A 17897-nucleotide genomic window follows, 5' to 3' on the forward strand; every position below is an offset into this window, starting at 1 on the left:
CTAAAACTTCGGCGGATCACCATACACAAACCGTACATCGGATCGAGTTGAGATTTGAGGGTTTTGGAATCCATCCCTGGCCGACCAGGGCCAAGGTGGCCTTTTTCTGAATAGTGGGCCCCACACACGTGCGGTCGGGATCACACACACGTCCTTCTGGGCCATTGTTGCTGTTCACACGCGGGATCATCTTTTGGCTCAGGTTTTTATCCTCTTTTATCCTCTCATAGCCGTTTTTCATGAATCCTAACCCTAGATTACATGATCCCTAATTGATTTGCCCCTTTTTATTACCTTAGGGTTCCTTGAATTGAAATTAGGGAATCCCTTGGATTAGAGACTGATTTTTATACATGAGTAGTTGATTTTATTTCCCTTTGACATCGTTTGGTTTATAATTTTTATTGGTCCGGTCCTAGCTTGTGTCGGCTTGGACCCGCATAGATTCCCCTTTTTAATTGTATGTTTGGATTTTCATGTGGGACGTGGAATTTGTGTGATTGTTTCTGATTTGGTAGGATCTAAGCCTGAAATCTTGCATATCATATTTAATTTTCCATGTCCTGCATCAAAGGCCATCTTTGTAGGGACCTTATATCCAGGAAATATGGGCTCCAGGAAAGGGGATAGTGGACTAGGGATTCTTCATTGTTTAGAGCTTCTTCGATCTAGAAAGCTGTGGCTAGTTTGAGACATATATTCAAAGAAGGAATTGTTTTTCCTTGGTGATGATAAGAGGATTCGATTGTGGGAGGATATCTGGCTGGATGGTGGGCCACTTGATTTCAAACGTACACATGGCATAGTTGAATGAAAATCGATACCATCAAAATTATTGACTCAACTATGGATGGTGGGTCACTTCATGTCAGCCATACACATGCAATAGTTACAAGGCATTTGAGACTGTCCACCTCTCTAACTCAACTGTGGATGGTGCCACTTGGTTTCAACTGTACACATGGCAAAGTTGAATGACAATCCAGATCATCCAAATTATGAAATCAACTGTGGATGGCAAGCCACTTGGTTTCAACTGTACACATGGAATAATTATAACTTATTAAGGCATTCTAGACCGTCCAAATCACTACCTCAAATATGGATGGTGGGCCACTTGGTTTCAGTCATACACATGGATAGTTGTATGACATTCCAGACTGTACAAATTGCGGACTCAACTGTGGAAGGTTGGCCATGTAGTTTCAACTGTACACATGGGATAGTTGTTCTATGACAATCCTGACCCTCCAAATTGCTGACTCTGCCATTCAATTGCACACATGGCATGGTTATACTGTAAACCAGGCCTTCCAAATTGCTAACTCTGCTATTGATGTGGGCCACTTTGTTACAACCATACACATGGCATAGTTGTATGGAAATCCAGACTGTCCAAATTGTTGACTCGAATTTGGATGGTGGGCCACGTGGTTTCAACTGTACACATGGCATAGTTGTTTGGCAATCCAGACTGTTCAAATCATTGATCAACTATGGATGGAGCTACACTTGATACATAAACCGAATCTTATATAAGTGAACAACGCTGGGTGCGTGGCATGATTTATATATGACATGTTAATTTGTGCCATCCTGATGGAATGATATCTTGCGCCTCCAAACTCCCATGCCTTTTTATAGCTATATTTCGGAGATTCTGTTTTTTGATAAAATTTCTTCACCATTAAAATGAGGGTTGAGCATGCTACTTTGTGTACTACTGGTATCCTTTGGTCTCAAGCAAACCTTTCTCTTTGTTTTAGTCTAATATATATATATATATATATATATATATATATATATATATATATATATATATATATATATATATATATATATATATATAAATGTATATTGAAAATTGTTTGTTGCGCAGAAAATCCAAGTTATCCTAATTCCTACGCTGTTTATCAACCAGGTTGTTGTGATACAACCATTAAACATCTTACAATTGGTGTGTTACTTTATAGCATTCTTAGTTTAATGGTTCAAGGTTTAAATTGTCGGTAGAATATTGTTTATTCCTTGAAGAGCTAACTATAACAGAAACTTGTACAAAAAAAAAGAAAAAAGAAAAAAGAAAAAACCTCCTACTTTACTTCTTCTCTAGGTGGCAGAATCACGCTCATTAAAATTGCTTTTATCAAATCTCTGGGTTTACTTCCTCTCTTTTTTATTATTGCAAAAATGAGAAATTGCAAAGAGAGTTGCTTTGGGAGGGGAAAGGCGTTGGCCATAGATTCTATCTCATGCATTGGGAGGATGTGAAACAATCAAAGAGGTTTAGGAAGTGCTAGAGACAAGAATTGGGCTTTACTCAAGAACTGTGGTGGAGATTTGGTGAGGAGCCGGAGGGGATTTGGAGAAGTTTATCAGCAGATTGGTGAATCTGAAGGGGGCTTGTTCCCTAGAATCCCACCAAGGAATAGAGGCTTAGAGGTTAGAAACCAATAAGAACAATTGGAAGAGGCATTAGCACAGAAATTGGCAACCTTCTCAACAAAGTTTCCTGGCTTATAGGATACCATTTCATTATTGGGCACGGTAGTAGGGTGAGCTTTTGGCATGACACCTGACATGATGATAGCTCTTTTACAGAAGCTTTCCCATCTCTCTTTAGCCTCTCTAAACCAAGAGTCGAGGGTTTCATATCATTATTAGTCCATAGGAGGCTTTATAGTCTGGAGTCTGGACCATATCTCTGGAGTGATCTCCATGAAGACTATAATTTCTTACGAAAGGTTGCTGGAAAGTTACATGGGGTTTGTGTCGATACATCATTTGATGACAAAGGGATCGGAAATGGTCGTCAAATTTCTCTTTGGTGAAATCCCTCCTTCGTGCTTTGTTCACTTCCAACGATCTAGCTTCATTGCTTGAGAACTTTTGGAGGGTTCCTGCCTCACCTAGAGTTCAGGCTTTTCCCTAGATCTCTGTGGCAGGCAAAATCCTTGTCGTTGGCAACCTCAAGAGGAAGGCTGCAATTCCCAACATGTGCATCGCGTGTAGAGATTGGAATTTGGAAAAAGCACATCTTCCCTTATTGCAAAGTCACAAGTGCAATCTGAAATCTTCTAGTTTGTTGGGAGGTTTCCCTGTCCCACAGTGGCTCCTTGCTGGAAGTTTTTTGCAGGTTGGGCTAATGGACTTTTTCATCGTCGCCAGACTATCCTGTGGAAGCTGGTCCCTTTCACCATCATCTGGTGCTCATTGAACGAGAAACTCCAAAATGTCTGAGGAGAAAGGCTCTTCAGTCATTCCATAAAAAGGAGAAAGGCTCTTCAGTAGGGCTTGTCCACCACTTGTTTCCAGTTATACTATTTTTTTTCTTCATCGTTGGGTCTCAGTTATCAGTGCAACATTTTCATCTAAGTTAATTTTCTTAAAGTTTGTCTTTTGATGAGTTAACTAGAAATTTGGCCTTTTGCATTCTCTCATCGATCTTTACCTGTTACATGAATTTTCTTATTATGAATTTTTTTGGCTGAAATGATTTCAACTTATGCAGGTTACCATCAACTATCTATTAGGGAATTTGGGAAACAGATACTCAAACACAGTTGGAGTAGTTGACCTTGGAGGTGGGTCTGTTCAAATGGCATATGCTATCTCAGAAAAAGCTGCTGAAAAGTCTCCAAAAACAACAGATGGGAAGGATTATGTGAAGGATATTACTCTTAAGGGAACCAAATATCACCTTTATGTTCACAGGTTTTCACTTCTTCCTTGGTGTGATTAAGTTCCATTAAGAAAGAAAAGAAAAACAAAAAGTAACCATACGGAGTGAATGTGTTAGTAACATAAACGGTAAACCCACCTCGAAGGATCACCTACAAACGAATGCTCTAGACATCAACTGTTCTCAAATTCACGCTCATTAGTTTGTGCTAAAGTGCCATGTGGGGCTTGACCATACTAGCATGTGAGTCGTGTTGGTAAATCTATCGGTGGGTTCCCTGCAGTTTTGTGCATCAACTTGATACAAACAAGTTGACAATGGGCTGGTCTGGGTTAAGATTCTTCCTTGATCTGGAGCTGCAAATTTTGGACAGTAATCACAAAAGGTGGAACCAAGACTGTTGGAAAGATTCTCAATAGTCCGCTAGTTGAAACTAGTTATCAAAGGCAACACATGTATAAAGGGAAGCAGCACTTGCTATAGTCTTTAGAAATAATGGAAGACTCCTAAGTCTGAATTTTTGTTTGAAATTATCATAACGGGCTGTCACAAGGAAGGAGGCCTTTATAATTTGACCTTTGACAAGAAGAAAACCCTAATATAATTTGAACTAGCCAAAATACCCTTGAATCCGCCACTATGTAAGTCGGTTATGTCAAATCTTCCAGTATATTTTGTGTTTGTTCAAATGTCCGAAGTCGGTGTTATCAATGTTGTCAAATCGCATATGCCATTGTATGCGATCAGCATATGCTGTTCGCATATGCGATCACACAATCGCATATGCCATGGCATATTTTTTATAAAATAATAAAAATTAAAAAAAATTAAAAAAAAAAAGAAAAAAATCTTAAAAAATAGGAAAAACTTGCCTAATTAGTACACATGATTGGATTGACTTATTTTACTTATTTCATTATAGTTTGAGTGTTTCATTAAGTTATTTATTTAACTACTTATATTATATTATATAAATTTTAACAAAACAATCAAGCTGCATTAAAAGAGAACTAATTATTATAAACTTCAAGTAAAGAAATTTTACTGATAAATAGATAACTTGAAACAACTTACAAGTTATAACTTAACAGCTTAATTTACAAAAAGTAAGCACAACCTATAAAATACAAAAACTAAATATACTTGAAGTAATTGTAGAGAGATTAGAGTAAGAGAGAGAGTAATAGATTTAAAGCTTTGGAGTAGAGAATAGTGAAAATGGAGGGGATATGAGTGCCTATTTATGGGAAAAAGTTCTCCAAATTGAAAAAATAAAAAATAAATAAATTGCTTCCACTCTGATTATTAGGAAATATGCGATCGCATATGCAGTATGCGATCGCATACTCGCATATTTATCGCATATAAAAGTATGCCATGGCATACTTGCCAAGATCGCATATGCCATCATGGCATATGCAATTCGATCCACAGTATGCGCATATGCGATTGCATATGCCCTCGCATTTGACAACAATGGGTGTTAGATAGGTTGGAGAGGTTTAGGTGGGATTTCTTGTGGAAGGGTGCGGAGGATAAACACAAATTTCATTTAATCAAATGGGAGGAGGTTTGCAAGCCTTGTGTGCAAGGGGGAGTCGGGTTTAGGAAGTTGGAGGATATGAGCTTAGCTTTGCCAGGTTAAATGGTTATCAGGATTGGGGTCGAGAGGGGGTCCTTTTAGAGGGAGATAATAGTAAAAAAATACAGAGTAGAAGATTCGGGTTGGTGGATGAGGTCTTCATCACTGTGTAGGGCTTCATTTTCATGGAAGTCGGTGGCATTAGTAAAACAGAGAGTTTAGAAAGGGGTGGGATTTGCGGCGGGGGATGGGATAAATATTAGAGTTTGGGAGGATAGGTGGGTAAGGGATCAAAAGTTGAGCGTGTTGTTCCCACATTTGGTGAGCGTTTCAGTTGAAGATGGTTTTAGTGTGGCCAATTGCTTCTCCATGGTTGGAGAGGTAGTAGCTTGGGCCCCGTTGTGTAGACAGAATCTAGATGACAAAGAAATTGCTGAATTAGTCAGCTTGTTGGAATTGCTTTCTAAGTTTCACCCGGTTATCTTGGAACTAGACTCAATGGTATGACTAAAAGACAGTATGGCAAGTTCTCTGTCAAATCATTTTATGCATGTGTTAGTGGGGTTGATTCCAACAGACGGATTCATGGCCCTATGGCTTTTGTTTGGTATTATAACTCTCCCTCAAAGGTGGCGGCGTTCGCATCGCTTATGGGGAGGAAGAAGGTGCTTACAATAGATAATCTTCGCAAAAGAGGGTTTGTTCTCCCAAATGCATGCTTGATGTGCTTTCAAGACGACGAATCGGTGGATGATTTGTTTATCCACTGGTTTTGCAAAAGGATTGTGGGACAAATGTTCAAACTATTCGGAGTTTCCTGGGTGCTGCCCAAGTCCATTGATAGTTTTCTAATGACGTGGCATGGTGGTGGAGTTGGCAAATTTGGGAAAAAGATTTGGTAACTAAGTCTGCTTGCGGGTTTGTTGGTTATATGGTTAGAAAGGAATAACCAATGTTTCAAGAACAAAAAAGTCAAGTGTTAAAGGTTTTTAGTAGGGCTAAATCTTTGGTAAATTAACCTTAACTCACCCAGACAACATCAAGTTGTATGATCTTGGGCTCATTAGAAATCCTTTAAGCTGGACCAATTATGTGTTGTTCTGACATCTTGTGATGCCCACACAATCCCTAACAAAAAAGTGTCAAAAATATGAAGGGAAACTTATTGAATGTGTCATGACTCACCCTAATCCTAATAACGAATTAAGATAAATGTCTTAACTTGTGGACCATTTGATTGATCCATTGGGCCCCACAATGTAATATGATTAATGATCTTATCATATTTATAATTAAACCATGGTTTGGTTCATATCACCAATCAAAAAAATGGCCAGCTCTTTGATTGGCTTGCTTGTGTGGCCTCTTGATTGCATCACAAGTACTTGATGATGGCCTTTCACTTTTTTGGGTGCTCTGTGCTCAGTTGTTTGCACTGCAGGGCTAGCTAGAGAAGAAGGCCTTTCATTTATCTTAATTAGATTTTGGGAGGATAGATGGGTTGGAGAGGGGATGTTGAATGATAGGTTTCTTTCATTAGCAGGCTAGCTAGGGAAGACAGTGTGAAGGTGAGCAATCGTTTTTCAGTAAGGGGTGATGAGGTAATTTGGATTCCTTTGTTTAGAAGAAATCCGAGGGATGAGGAGATTGAGAAATTGGTTCAATTGCTCCAAATGCTTTCAAAGGTTACTCCAGAGTTATCATATGCGGATTCCATCATGTGGTTAGAACCAAAATCTGGGTCTTTTCAGTGAGATCCCTCTATTCATTCTAACTCTTAAGTGAGGAAGATATCGGGGTATCTTAAACGGCCTATCTTTGGAAATATGGTGCTCCTTTAAAGATGGAGACTTTTGGATGGCTAGTGGGGAGGAAAAAAGTGCTAACAATCCATAATCTTTGCAAAAGGAAGGAGATTCTCCCTAATGTTTCTCTCATGTGTTATAAAGATGCGGAATCGGTAGATCACCTGTTCATTCACTGCGCTTTTGCAAAGGAGTTGTGGGATCATATTCTTCAAGTCTTTGGAGTATTATGAGTGTTTCCAAGTTAAATAGAGGAATTTATTTATTTATTTTTAATTTTTAATTTTTTATTAAAATTTTTTTAAATTTATTTAAATCTCTTGGCATGGCGGGGGGATAGGGAAATCCGAAAAAAAAGGCTGTGGAGGTTAAAGCTTGTTAGCGTCTCGATGGGCTATATGGTGGGAAAGAAATGAGAGATGCTTCAGAAATAAGAAAAAAAGAGTTTTAGAAGTGTTCAAAAGGGCACGCCACAATGTTAAGGAATGGGTGGAAGCATAAATCCTAGCTTGTTGTTGCTAGGGTGGTCATTTTTTTCTTGGTTTTCTTGTACATTTGTTTATTTGTATTTTTAGGCTTCGGCCTGTTTAATGAAATATCATCATCGTTAAAAAAAAAAAAAAGAAGTTGTTTGCACTGCCATTACCCTCCATGACATTGCTTGCTTGTCTTGCGGTTGAGTGCCAAGTAATAGTTGGGCTGCGGGTCAATACTAGTTTGAACCATGTTTGGCCTGTGAGTGGTGTCAATATGACCCTCTGGAATTGCGGTGTTGCTGGTCCCAAAAAAGCAAGGTTTATGTCAAGTGGGCAGCTGACTGCAAAGCTTTTTCGTGCTTCCTAGCTTGTCCATAATCTTGACCAGGTAAAAACTATAAAATAGCGAAATGAAGACGATGGTGCGAGTGTGGCGAAAAGAAAAACTGAAAGTGGAGAAGATCAATCGGGAGGTTTGGAAACCACGATCAGATCGAAAGGAAAGCAACAAACATTGGAACCAGATGTAGACTATGGGTTTACAGAAGAAGAAAAACCGGGGGGACTGGACAGTGGTGTGCAGGAAGAAATCAGAAGTTAGGAAGAAAGGGAGGATAGTATTGGAATAGTTGACTGAACTACTGACGCTATTTGTGGTAGGTTTCCCATCAGGCAGGCTGCCGATTAACTTTGAAAAAGTTTTTGGCCATGCATGCCAGGTGATGGCGGTGGTTATCCCTCAAGTTCAAAATTCCTCTTGAGAAGTGCAGCTTCGCATTCATCTAGATGAGCCCGGAAGAAGAGGCGGAGAGAGCTGTTAAGCTCCTGAATGGTGAAAGTTTTGGGGGTAAGCAACTGGGAGTTCAGATAGCACGTTTCGGGCCGGAAATTAAAAGCAGGGATGGGGCTCAATGAAAAGAAAATGGGGCAAAAACTGGGAAAGAATTGGTGCAGGAAAATAGGGAAAAATCAGACCCTACGAAGAGGCTGGGAGAGAAAGGGACAGACAAAGGATAACGGATACCTGATGGGAGGGATCTAGGTAAAGCCATGGGTAGCAGATCATACAGAGATGCACCTGCTGAAGGCCCCAGGCATGATTTCAAGAAGAAATTTCCAAATCCAGAGAAAGGAGAGTGTTCTCAGCCATCACAAGAGGTTTGGAGGGAGGAAACAGAGAAAGGGACAGAGACAAGAATCCATCAGAAATTGTTGGAAGACTCGCAGAGTGTGCTGGAATTCAGTTTTGTCGTATCTGTTAGGCTGGGAGTTACAGAGGTAAGATATTGGCTGAATCAGAACTGCAATTTAGAAGTAGACGATCTAGTGGTGAGGAGCTCAAGGACGATGCTGTTCTGGTTTCAGTTAAGCTCAGTTTCTTCCTATCTTGCAATCTGTACCGCGATGATATGGTTAGGAGAATCCAAAAATGGGAGGAATGGTCACAACTTGGTTGGGAAGAAATATGGCTTTGTATCTGGAATTTTATTTTATTTTCTTCTTTTTTGGTTAAGTATGGTGCTTGCCGACCTGAGTAGTTGGGAAAGGTTTAGATGATGATGATTATGGTCCTTGGGCTAGTAAAAGTCATGCGTCTTGAGAATCGATTGGACAATTCCTTATCTCTTTGGATAGGAAAACAAATAAACAATTGACTTCTCTAAACATATTCTAGTTATCAGATAATACTTAACGCTGTTCTTGGCTGAAGACCTTCAACAAAATACCTTTAGACATTCTCTAATTATCTAATAGGGGGTACCTTGTCTCTTTTTGGTACCCAGTGGGCAATGCTGGGGTGCGCTGAAGTTTTGTTCATGGCTTGAAAATGGAGGCCTTTCTCAAAAATAAAGTTTTATGAAGGCTATCTTTGTTGTCCGACTCCAGCTTTGTCTGGAATTATGGAGAGAATGGAAAAACAGAATTTTAACCAGTCTAGAATTTCCTCTTCATTTTTTTGCTAATCAAAATTTGCTTTGCGATGTTTACCCAAAAGAAAAGAAAAGAAAAAAAAAAAAAAAAGAAAGAAAGAAAGAAAAGAAAAGGAAAAAAGAAAAAAGAAAGAAAAGAAAAAGAAAAAGAAGAAAAATTGCTTTGTCATTCATACAAAAAGCATTGTCTAATTACCATTGTCTGCTTATTGCGTATGTCACATCCAATATGTATCAACTAACATCGCTCTTTCCTCTCTCATGCAGTTACTTGAACTATGGTTTATTAGCAGCTCGAGCTGAGATATTCAAGGCTGTGGGGGCCTCTGATAATCCATGCATTTTGGATGGTTATCATGGTATGTTGGCTGTCCCTATTTTTAAATTTCTTAGAAATGTCGTCTGCACCCTTTTCCAACTTTTCTTTTTAACTATGGGAGAAACTAGAAAAATCAACATCATTGCCTGAATTGCTCAGCTCCATTAAACCTTCGTCTTCCCATTTACAATACTGAGATGTTTTGTTTGTTCCTGCTGGAATTGGCCTATTCCATGATAAACAATTTAATTCCCTTGACATTTTCGCTGCATTTGGCTCAGGCCATGGGAAAAATCATTCTTAGTTTTTGGGATTACTAGACTTGGAAGAATTTTTGGGAAAAAATGAAATGATTTTTGTGTGTACAAGTAAGATCTCTTTGTTTCCAATATGACAAAAAAGAGCTCCATCTCACAAAATTTGGAAATTCTAATAAAGAGTAGAAGGTCCAAAATCACAAATTATTTCTCAAATGGCCAGGAGTCCAACACAACTTTAAGCATGTTATAGGATTGATCTTATTGCTAGTTGTATTTTTTTATCATGCAATTTACAAATGATGTTGAAACTTCTCTGCAACTCTGAAGGGTCTTATAGATACGGCGGATCGGTGTATGATGTGTCGGCTTCACATTCTGGATCCAGCTTTATCAAATGCAGGAGGGCTGCTGTCAATGCTCTCAAAGTTAACAAATCAATATGTACGCACATGAATTGCACATTTGGAGGTGTATGGAACGGTGGTGGTGGAGCTGGGCAGAAAAACCTATTTGTAGCCTCCTTTTTCTTTGACATAGCTGGCGAGGTGATGGTCATGACTTTCTTGCTTAAGTTGCATATGTGTCATGTAGTCGGGTTTTGTAGCGATGGATAAAATAACTTATTCCTCGGAACTTGGCCGTATTTATTTATTTGACTGGAATCTTAGGAAATCAGGTTTTCTTCCTCATAAGTAACTAGGCCATATTGATTTATTTGACTGGAATCTTAGGAAAGAGTTGAAAAATCTCAGTATTCTGGGGCTCTCTCTCTCTCTCTCTCTCTCTCTCTCTCTCTCTCTCTCTCTCTCTAACTTGTTTGAACATTATTCTCAAACCTCTTGACAGGCCCCCTCTCCAAGGAAAACCTTGAATCTTTTCACATTTCTTGTCCCCTGTAATTCTCACTTAACCTTTACCAATCTCTCTTTTTCTGTTATTTTTCCCCCTTCAATGTTTGAAATTTTTATTCAAAGAAAAAAAGAAAAGGAGAACAAGAAAAGGGAGGGCAATGGCCATTACTTCCCATTATAAAGAGAGAACTTGACACACCCTCCTTTGGAGGAACATCCTTGGCCTATCTCTCTTCTTGTGATTGTTCTTCTCAAATTTTCTCTTCCCCAGGATTTTCCCATTTATTCTTTGTTTTCTATCAATTTTTCATGACTTGTTTGGGTGGAATTTGGAAAATTGGAGACCTTTCTCTGTCTTTTGAATGTACCAAAAATAATCGTATTGATTTGGTTTGGAAAGTAGTTCCTCCTCGGTGCTAATTGTCAATATCCTCCGACACAGGTTGGTTTCATAGATCGTAAGCAGCCGACTGCCAAAGCTAAACCTGCAGACTTTCGGAATGCAGCCAAACATGCTTGTAAAGTGAGTTTCCAGAATGCTAAAGCTACATATCCGCTTGCTGAGGAGGGCGACTTGCCTTACCTATGCATGGACCTTGTATATCAGTACACATTGCTCAAAGATGGATTTGGTATGTTACTAACCCATTAGCCATCATATTTCGGATATGTGTGATTCATCCTTAGCTTGATGAGATTCTATTCCTTCTTTTCTTTTAAATTGGCAGGTCTCGATCCATTGCGAGAGATCACGCTGGTAAAGGACGTGAAGTACAAGGATTACCTGGTTGAAGCGGCATGGCCACTAGGTAGCGCCATTGATCTCGTATCATCATATTAGTGCATGGGCCATGCCATGCAGCATCAATGCCCGACATGGGCAGTGTTTAGTTTGGCTTTAGCAACAGCTGGTTCACGGCACAGCTTTTCATTAATAATTTGCTTGTGACCTTTACCATAGTATTTCAGAACTCGAGCGTACTAGTCAATTGATCTGCTATATATAATTTAAGATTACTAGTCAATTGATCTGCTATATATAATTTATGTGATTGGCCATTTTCTCTGAGTGAGGTGGAAACAAAGAGATGAGATTTGATTATACATTGTAATCTTTTGGAGGTAAAATCAAAGATTGTTATTGATTAATTCCTCAATTCTCACTGTGTACTTTCTGATGCCGTTCATTGCCCAAAGAACTCATTAGGCTAGCAACGTGCTAAGGTAATGCGTACAGGGATCTTCTACGCTGATAGGAACTCTTCAACTTGTGGGATACCTATGAATGGCCCAATGCGCAAAAAGCACGCCAGTCTATTGATGCTAATAGTCTCACCTGTCAATATGTTATATTTAAACCGTTGATATATTTTAACCAACCATTTGTGGTCGGCATGGTGCATTCATGGTGCTGCCTTCTGGAATGAGCAGCTCCTTTCATGGTGGGTGGACCCTTGCTTAAAGAGACTGCCACAATTCAATTTGCCTTTGACAGATCTTATTCTTGTACCCCTTTCTAACATATGGTTATTTCCCTTTAGATTTTTTTTTTTAAATTTTTTATTTTTGCTGAACTCCTTTTCACATAATTAATAGGCTTCTTGCAAGAGGCTAAATCAGGACACTGTCAATTGAAGATCCACTTATACATATAGAGAAGCTGTTACATAGCACAACAGTGTAGAGAATTCTAGAGAATGTTAGAAACATATAGAGCTGTGAAGAGATCTCTAGAGTTCTTTAGTGAAAAGGTAATGTAGAATTATCTATAGTACAGTATTCTTGGCCGTTAGATGGTTGTCACATAGCACTGTTCTGGCCGTTAGTGTAAAGTAGATAGACGGTTTCCTGTTCTATACATAGAGGGATCCTCAATTTGTAACTAACCTCATCAACCTTAGTTGGCAGGGATGTTGTTTGTACTAGGACAGGTGAGATGAGGCTGGAGGCGAATAGGAAGCCCTTGTCTGAGAAGTGGCATTGGGTCCAGTTCTATCTCCTTGTTAGGAAAAACCGACTCCCATTTGAACCTCTTCACCAAATTATGGAGGAAGACGAGTATTTCCAGCCGAGCCAGCTCCTTCCCAGGGCACATGCGAGGTCCTCCTCCGAATGGAACAAATGTGAAAGAACCAGGAATGTCTCTGTCAAACCTCCATGGATCGAATTTCTCCGGATCCACAAAGCAGTTGGGGTTGCTGTGTGTCGTGTAAGGCCTCCAATGAATCTATTGAAAATTTCAAATCACAGGTGCAAGTAGCATTATCTTACTGAAATCCTAATTGAGATTAGCTATGTAATGTGTGACTATTACCTTCCACCCCTTGGGAATGGTGAAACCAGCATAGGTGAACTCTGAGATGGCCTCCCTGAAGGCCCCACCAACAGGTGGGCAGAGTCTCATGGCTTCACTGGCCACGTTCCATGAAAACCGCATCTTCTGTATGTCCTCCCAGTTGAGTCCCTCTCCTTCTCCTTTGCATTTTGCAATCTCCATTTGCTCTGAAGTCGCATGCCCCACCACCATCACCATTTTTCAACTTAATAACAATGAGAAACAATCAGATACAGCAGCTGGGTCAATATGTCACATTCTGTATATTATCCCATCCAAGCAAAAGGCGGGCCAGACATTGGTGATCGCGGTACATTAAAATCAGGCCAATCTATAAGCCAAAATCAGTTGATAGACAATGGTCTGAAATATGAATTAGTGTACTGGTATGGCCTATCCAACGACTGGATCAGCCTGATTTTCATACCAGGTGATCATCACGGTGTTGCCAACCTGTTGCGCGATTGGATATCCTACACGTGTGGACATGTTGATGGCTGTATCATGTGTGCTGTATCATGATGAGAGAGAGAGAGAGAGAGAGAGAGAGAGAGAGAGAGAGAGAGAGACCTTTAAAGACGTGATCGTGGACTTGGGAATTCTCAGCAAGAAATTTCACTAGTAATGTTATAGCGCTGGTAGTGGTGTCATGGCCTGCAAATAGCAACAGCAGCATGTTATCCAAGATCTCCTTCTCTGTCATCAACCGTCCCTTGTCGTCTGGGGTCACCAGCAGATACGACATCATGTCCTGCATCGACGATGCTGCTGCCCTTCTCCTCCTTTCGATCACAACATTTCCAAGCACTTTTCTGATTTCATCAGCCGCTTTCATGGCCCGGTGGTAGCGGGTGCCAGGTAATCTTAGAGGCACCTGCAGCACTCCTCTCACCAAGAGGTGGAATTCATGGGCCAGCGTCGATATGCAGTCTGGATTATCTTCGATGCCGGCAAACAGGCGGCATGCCAACATGAATGTGTACACATCAATGAGATGGAATGCCTTCACCTCCCTTTCACCGTGCCATTCATCTTTGAAATGGCATTGCGCAAGCCCATCTATGAGACCAACATAGCGGCGGAGAGCTTCAGGCCTGAGGAAAGAAGTAACTAGCTTGTGTGCGTGGGCGCCGGCATCAGTGAGGATGGAAGATGGGAAGATGTTTTGGACGGAGCGAGGCCACCAAGTGACGACGAGCTTCTTCTCGTTGGAGAAGAGGAATTTGTTGGCGGCAGGGCCACACATGACGGCCATCTTGTGGCCGAATAAGGAAGTCTTGAAGATTTGATGGTGGTATTTTTCTCTCCTCTTCTCTATGAATTCACCAGGTTTAGTAGATTTCCAGGAGCGCATGGTTTCACCAATGAGAGGCCAACCATATGTTCCTGGAGGAAGCAGCTTCTTAGTTCTGGGTTGGAAGAGTCTCAGACATCCAAACCCCAAAATAATTAAGAATAAGAGCCCTAGGAAGCCATTCAGCAACAACCATTCTCCTATTGCTTTCACCCATTTGTCTGCGTTCACATTCAGAAGCGAGTTCATCCTCTCTCTCTCTCTCTCTCTCTCTCTCTCTCTCTATAGGAGGACATGAAGCTGCTGCCGAGGTCTGCCTCTGCCCGGATTGCGAGGGATATCCGTGGTGGCCGGCCCTGCATGTCGGATTTGATTAGCCATTTGCGGTTGTGGATTTAAAAAAGGAAAAAAAGAAAAAAAGAAAAAAAGTAAGAATGTTCTCTGAGAACCTTCCCCTGGACCCAACAGCGGGTTTTTGTTTCTAGCTGGTGTCTCTTATGCAGGGAAGCGCAGAAGGTTAGCTCCCAAGATCTAACGGTCTACACGAGTTTTGAAACCCTCACAAAGCGGAAGATTAATGCTCCAATGGCCTGCCTATCTACTACTGGAGCAGATGGATCTATTCACACCTCTGATCCTAAGGTATAAGTGGCTTCGGATTGCGATATATGAATTAGATCGTCCCAACGACAAGCCAAAATGGACAAATTATAATGTACGTTATATATCTCTGTATACCCATGATATTTCTAATGATTCATATTAGGAGAGAGAGTCTCATCCTTTATATAGGAAGGGATGAAAGTTTGGATGAGACCCTATCATCCGGTCATATCCTTGTCTCTCATCAAAAATCAAATTGAAAGTTGAATTTGAAATCTAACTAAAAAGAAGAGGCTGGAAGAGACTAGATATACCCACTAGTGATTGCTCACCAGTGGGCTCCACAGGCCTACGTCCAACATCTCTCACTCAATCACATAATGGGTAGGCATAAAAATTTGTCCATCTAACTCGCCTAATAACAATCAAAGACTAAATATCGCAATAAAAGAATCAGAGGCGTGGGACCAGCTGGATCACCGTAATCTTCTCACAGGTGCTTAAGTACTAAGTGACCACCTAACTAATACTCAATAACCCAAGCTTTGCAATGTCTGTTCTAGTCTGCATGGCCACACCGGATGGAGTTAACTCCCGATTTAGAGTACTCGGCCAACACACGCACTTATCCAACTTATCGAGTTATTCTGAAAACTTGATTTTTCGCAAACTTCAACTAAAATCGATTTAAAACAATAATTATATATATATATATATATATATATATATATATATATATATATATATATATATATATATATATATATATATATATATATATATATATATATATATGCTTTTAAGAAAAAATATTATTTACAAAAGTCTATTAAAAAAATAACTTGATACTACCAGCGGATAAGTCTTCAAGTGCGTATTTATAGTTCTAAAAACTTGGTGTAGCTGTCATGGGATCTTCCCCACACAGATGTGTAATTTGGAATTAATCAAGCCGCTTTCCTAGCGTAACTGAGTCTGGCCAATCAAGGACCTTTCGTCATAGTACACTAAAGTAGCGACACTCAATTTCATTTTCATATACACAAGAGGAGGGTAGCTAAGGACATAAAGAGTTACCAACGGGACTGGTTAGTCGCACGTTGCAATGATTTGATCGAATCAAAGCAATCTGTAGGTAAAAAGTCTCAGCACCATGATCTGTAGGTAAAAGAGTCACCTACAATTTTATTGAAGATGAGACTGATAAAGTCGAATAACATAATCGCATTATTCTTTTACACGCGATCAATGTTATCACCTGAATTTAAAGCTAAGTTATGAGGTTATGAGATAAGTCATACCTTTTCACCTATTGCAAAGTTATTCTCAATCCGCATGATCTTGTCCATTGTCGCAAGTTTAAATTTAGAGTTATATCAGATGGATGTAAAGACCGTATTTTTAAATGGTGACTTGGATGAAGAAATATACATGCAACAACCCATGGGATATGTGGACAAAAAGCATCCAACAAAAGTCTGCAAGTTGTTGAAATCTATCTATGGGCTGAAGTAGTCTTTAAGACAGTGGTACATGAGGTTCCACTTGGCTATCACCACTTTTGAATTCACGATGAGTGAAGAAGATCATTGTATATACATGAAATAGTCTGGAAGATCTTTTCTGATACTATCTCTATATGTAGACGATATCCTGTTAGCTGATAATGACATGCAATTATTAATATTGACTAAAGGTTGGTTATTCTCGAACCTTGAGATGAAAGACTTTGGAGAACCAAACTTTATTTTTGGGGTAAAAATCATCAGGGATTGCCCTAAGAAATTTTTAGGCTTGTCTCAAACCACCTATATACAAAAGATCTTAGAGCGGTCTAGGATGAAAAATTCAAAAGCTATTGAAACTCCTATGGATAAAGCTACCAAGCTAGACAGAAAATCGTGTCTCCAGATCGAAGCCGAGAAATTGGCTATGTCCTTAGTACCTTATGCAAGCGCAATAGGGAGCTTAATGTATGCGATTCTTTGCACCAGACCGGATATTAGCTATGCAGTTAGCATAGTCAGCTACTATCAGAGTAACCCAGGACAGTCACATTGGCAAGCTGTCAAACGTATATTCTGCTATCTCAGATGAACAAAAGACCTAATGTTGTGTTATGAAGGCACAAGCCTCGAGCTCAAAGGATATTCTGATGCTGCTTGGGGTAGTGACGCTGACGAGGGAAAGTCTATTTCAGGATATGTATTCTTACTCGGAGGATGAGCTATTTTATGGTTGAGTAAGAAACAGACATCCACAACTCTTTCATCTATGGAGGCCGAGTACATTGCATGTTGTGCTGCAGTTCATGAGTGTGTATGGGTTCACAGATTTCTATTGAGTGTGGGTGTTGTACAGAGTGTTCGTCAGCCTATATCGCTGAAGATAGACAATACTTCTGTCATTTACTTGGCAAGGGACCCTAAACACCACAAAAAATCTAAGCACATTGAGATTAAATATCATTACGTCCATGATCAAGTGAGAGATAAGAAGGTCATCATCAGCTACATTCTTACTAAGGAGATGATGGTTGATCCCATGATGAAACCTATAGCTAGAGATCTATTTCAAGTTCACGTCAGGCAAATGAGATTGATGAAAACTTGAGTGATGTACTTGTTATGTAGTACCTTTGATCTTTCATTAATAACACATTCCATTTTTTCAGTATTTAAAGATCATTAGCATTTACCTTGAGATCATGTAGGATTTTTATTTTTTGTCGACAGGCCGGTCACCCACTCACATGGGTT

At 39.8% G+C, this 17897-nt stretch overlaps 2 protein-coding genes across 5 annotated transcripts in view; one reads left to right on the plus strand and one right to left on the minus strand.

Moving 5' to 3' along the window:
- LOC131227072 (apyrase 2-like) overlaps nt 1–12063 on the plus strand; it is a 28171-nt gene extending 16108 nt beyond the window's left edge. For all 4 annotated transcript variants that reach the window (XM_058222782.1, XM_058222780.1, XM_058222781.1 and 1 more), the window contains 5 exons: nt 3512–3714; nt 9744–9835; nt 10383–10600; nt 11349–11538; nt 11635–12063. In XM_058222782.1, coding sequence (XP_058078765.1) covers nt 3512–3714; nt 9744–9835; nt 10383–10600; nt 11349–11538; nt 11635–11747 — 816 coding nt within the window. In that variant the 3' untranslated portion in view covers nt 11748–12063. The remainder of the gene's footprint in view (nt 1–3511; nt 3715–9743; nt 9836–10382; nt 10601–11348; nt 11539–11634) is intronic.
- Nucleotides 12064–12531: 468 nt separating this feature from the next.
- Nucleotides 12532–14908, minus strand: LOC131227071 (beta-amyrin 28-monooxygenase-like). The gene is made up of 3 exons (XM_058222779.1): nt 13812–14908; nt 13221–13408; nt 12532–13133 (listed from the first exon to the last, which is right to left on the minus strand). Exons 1-3 carry the CDS (start codon nt 14782–14784, stop codon nt 12804–12806), a joined length of 1491 nt encoding a protein of 496 aa, XP_058078762.1. The 5' UTR covers nt 14785–14908; the 3' UTR covers nt 12532–12803.
- Nucleotides 14909–17897: the final 2989 nt, after the last annotated feature.

The sequence above is a fragment of the Magnolia sinica genome, chromosome 15 (genome assembly GCF_029962835.1).
Source record: "Magnolia sinica isolate HGM2019 chromosome 15, MsV1, whole genome shotgun sequence".
In the NCBI taxonomy this organism is placed as follows: domain Eukaryota; kingdom Viridiplantae; phylum Streptophyta; class Magnoliopsida; order Magnoliales; family Magnoliaceae; genus Magnolia; species Magnolia sinica.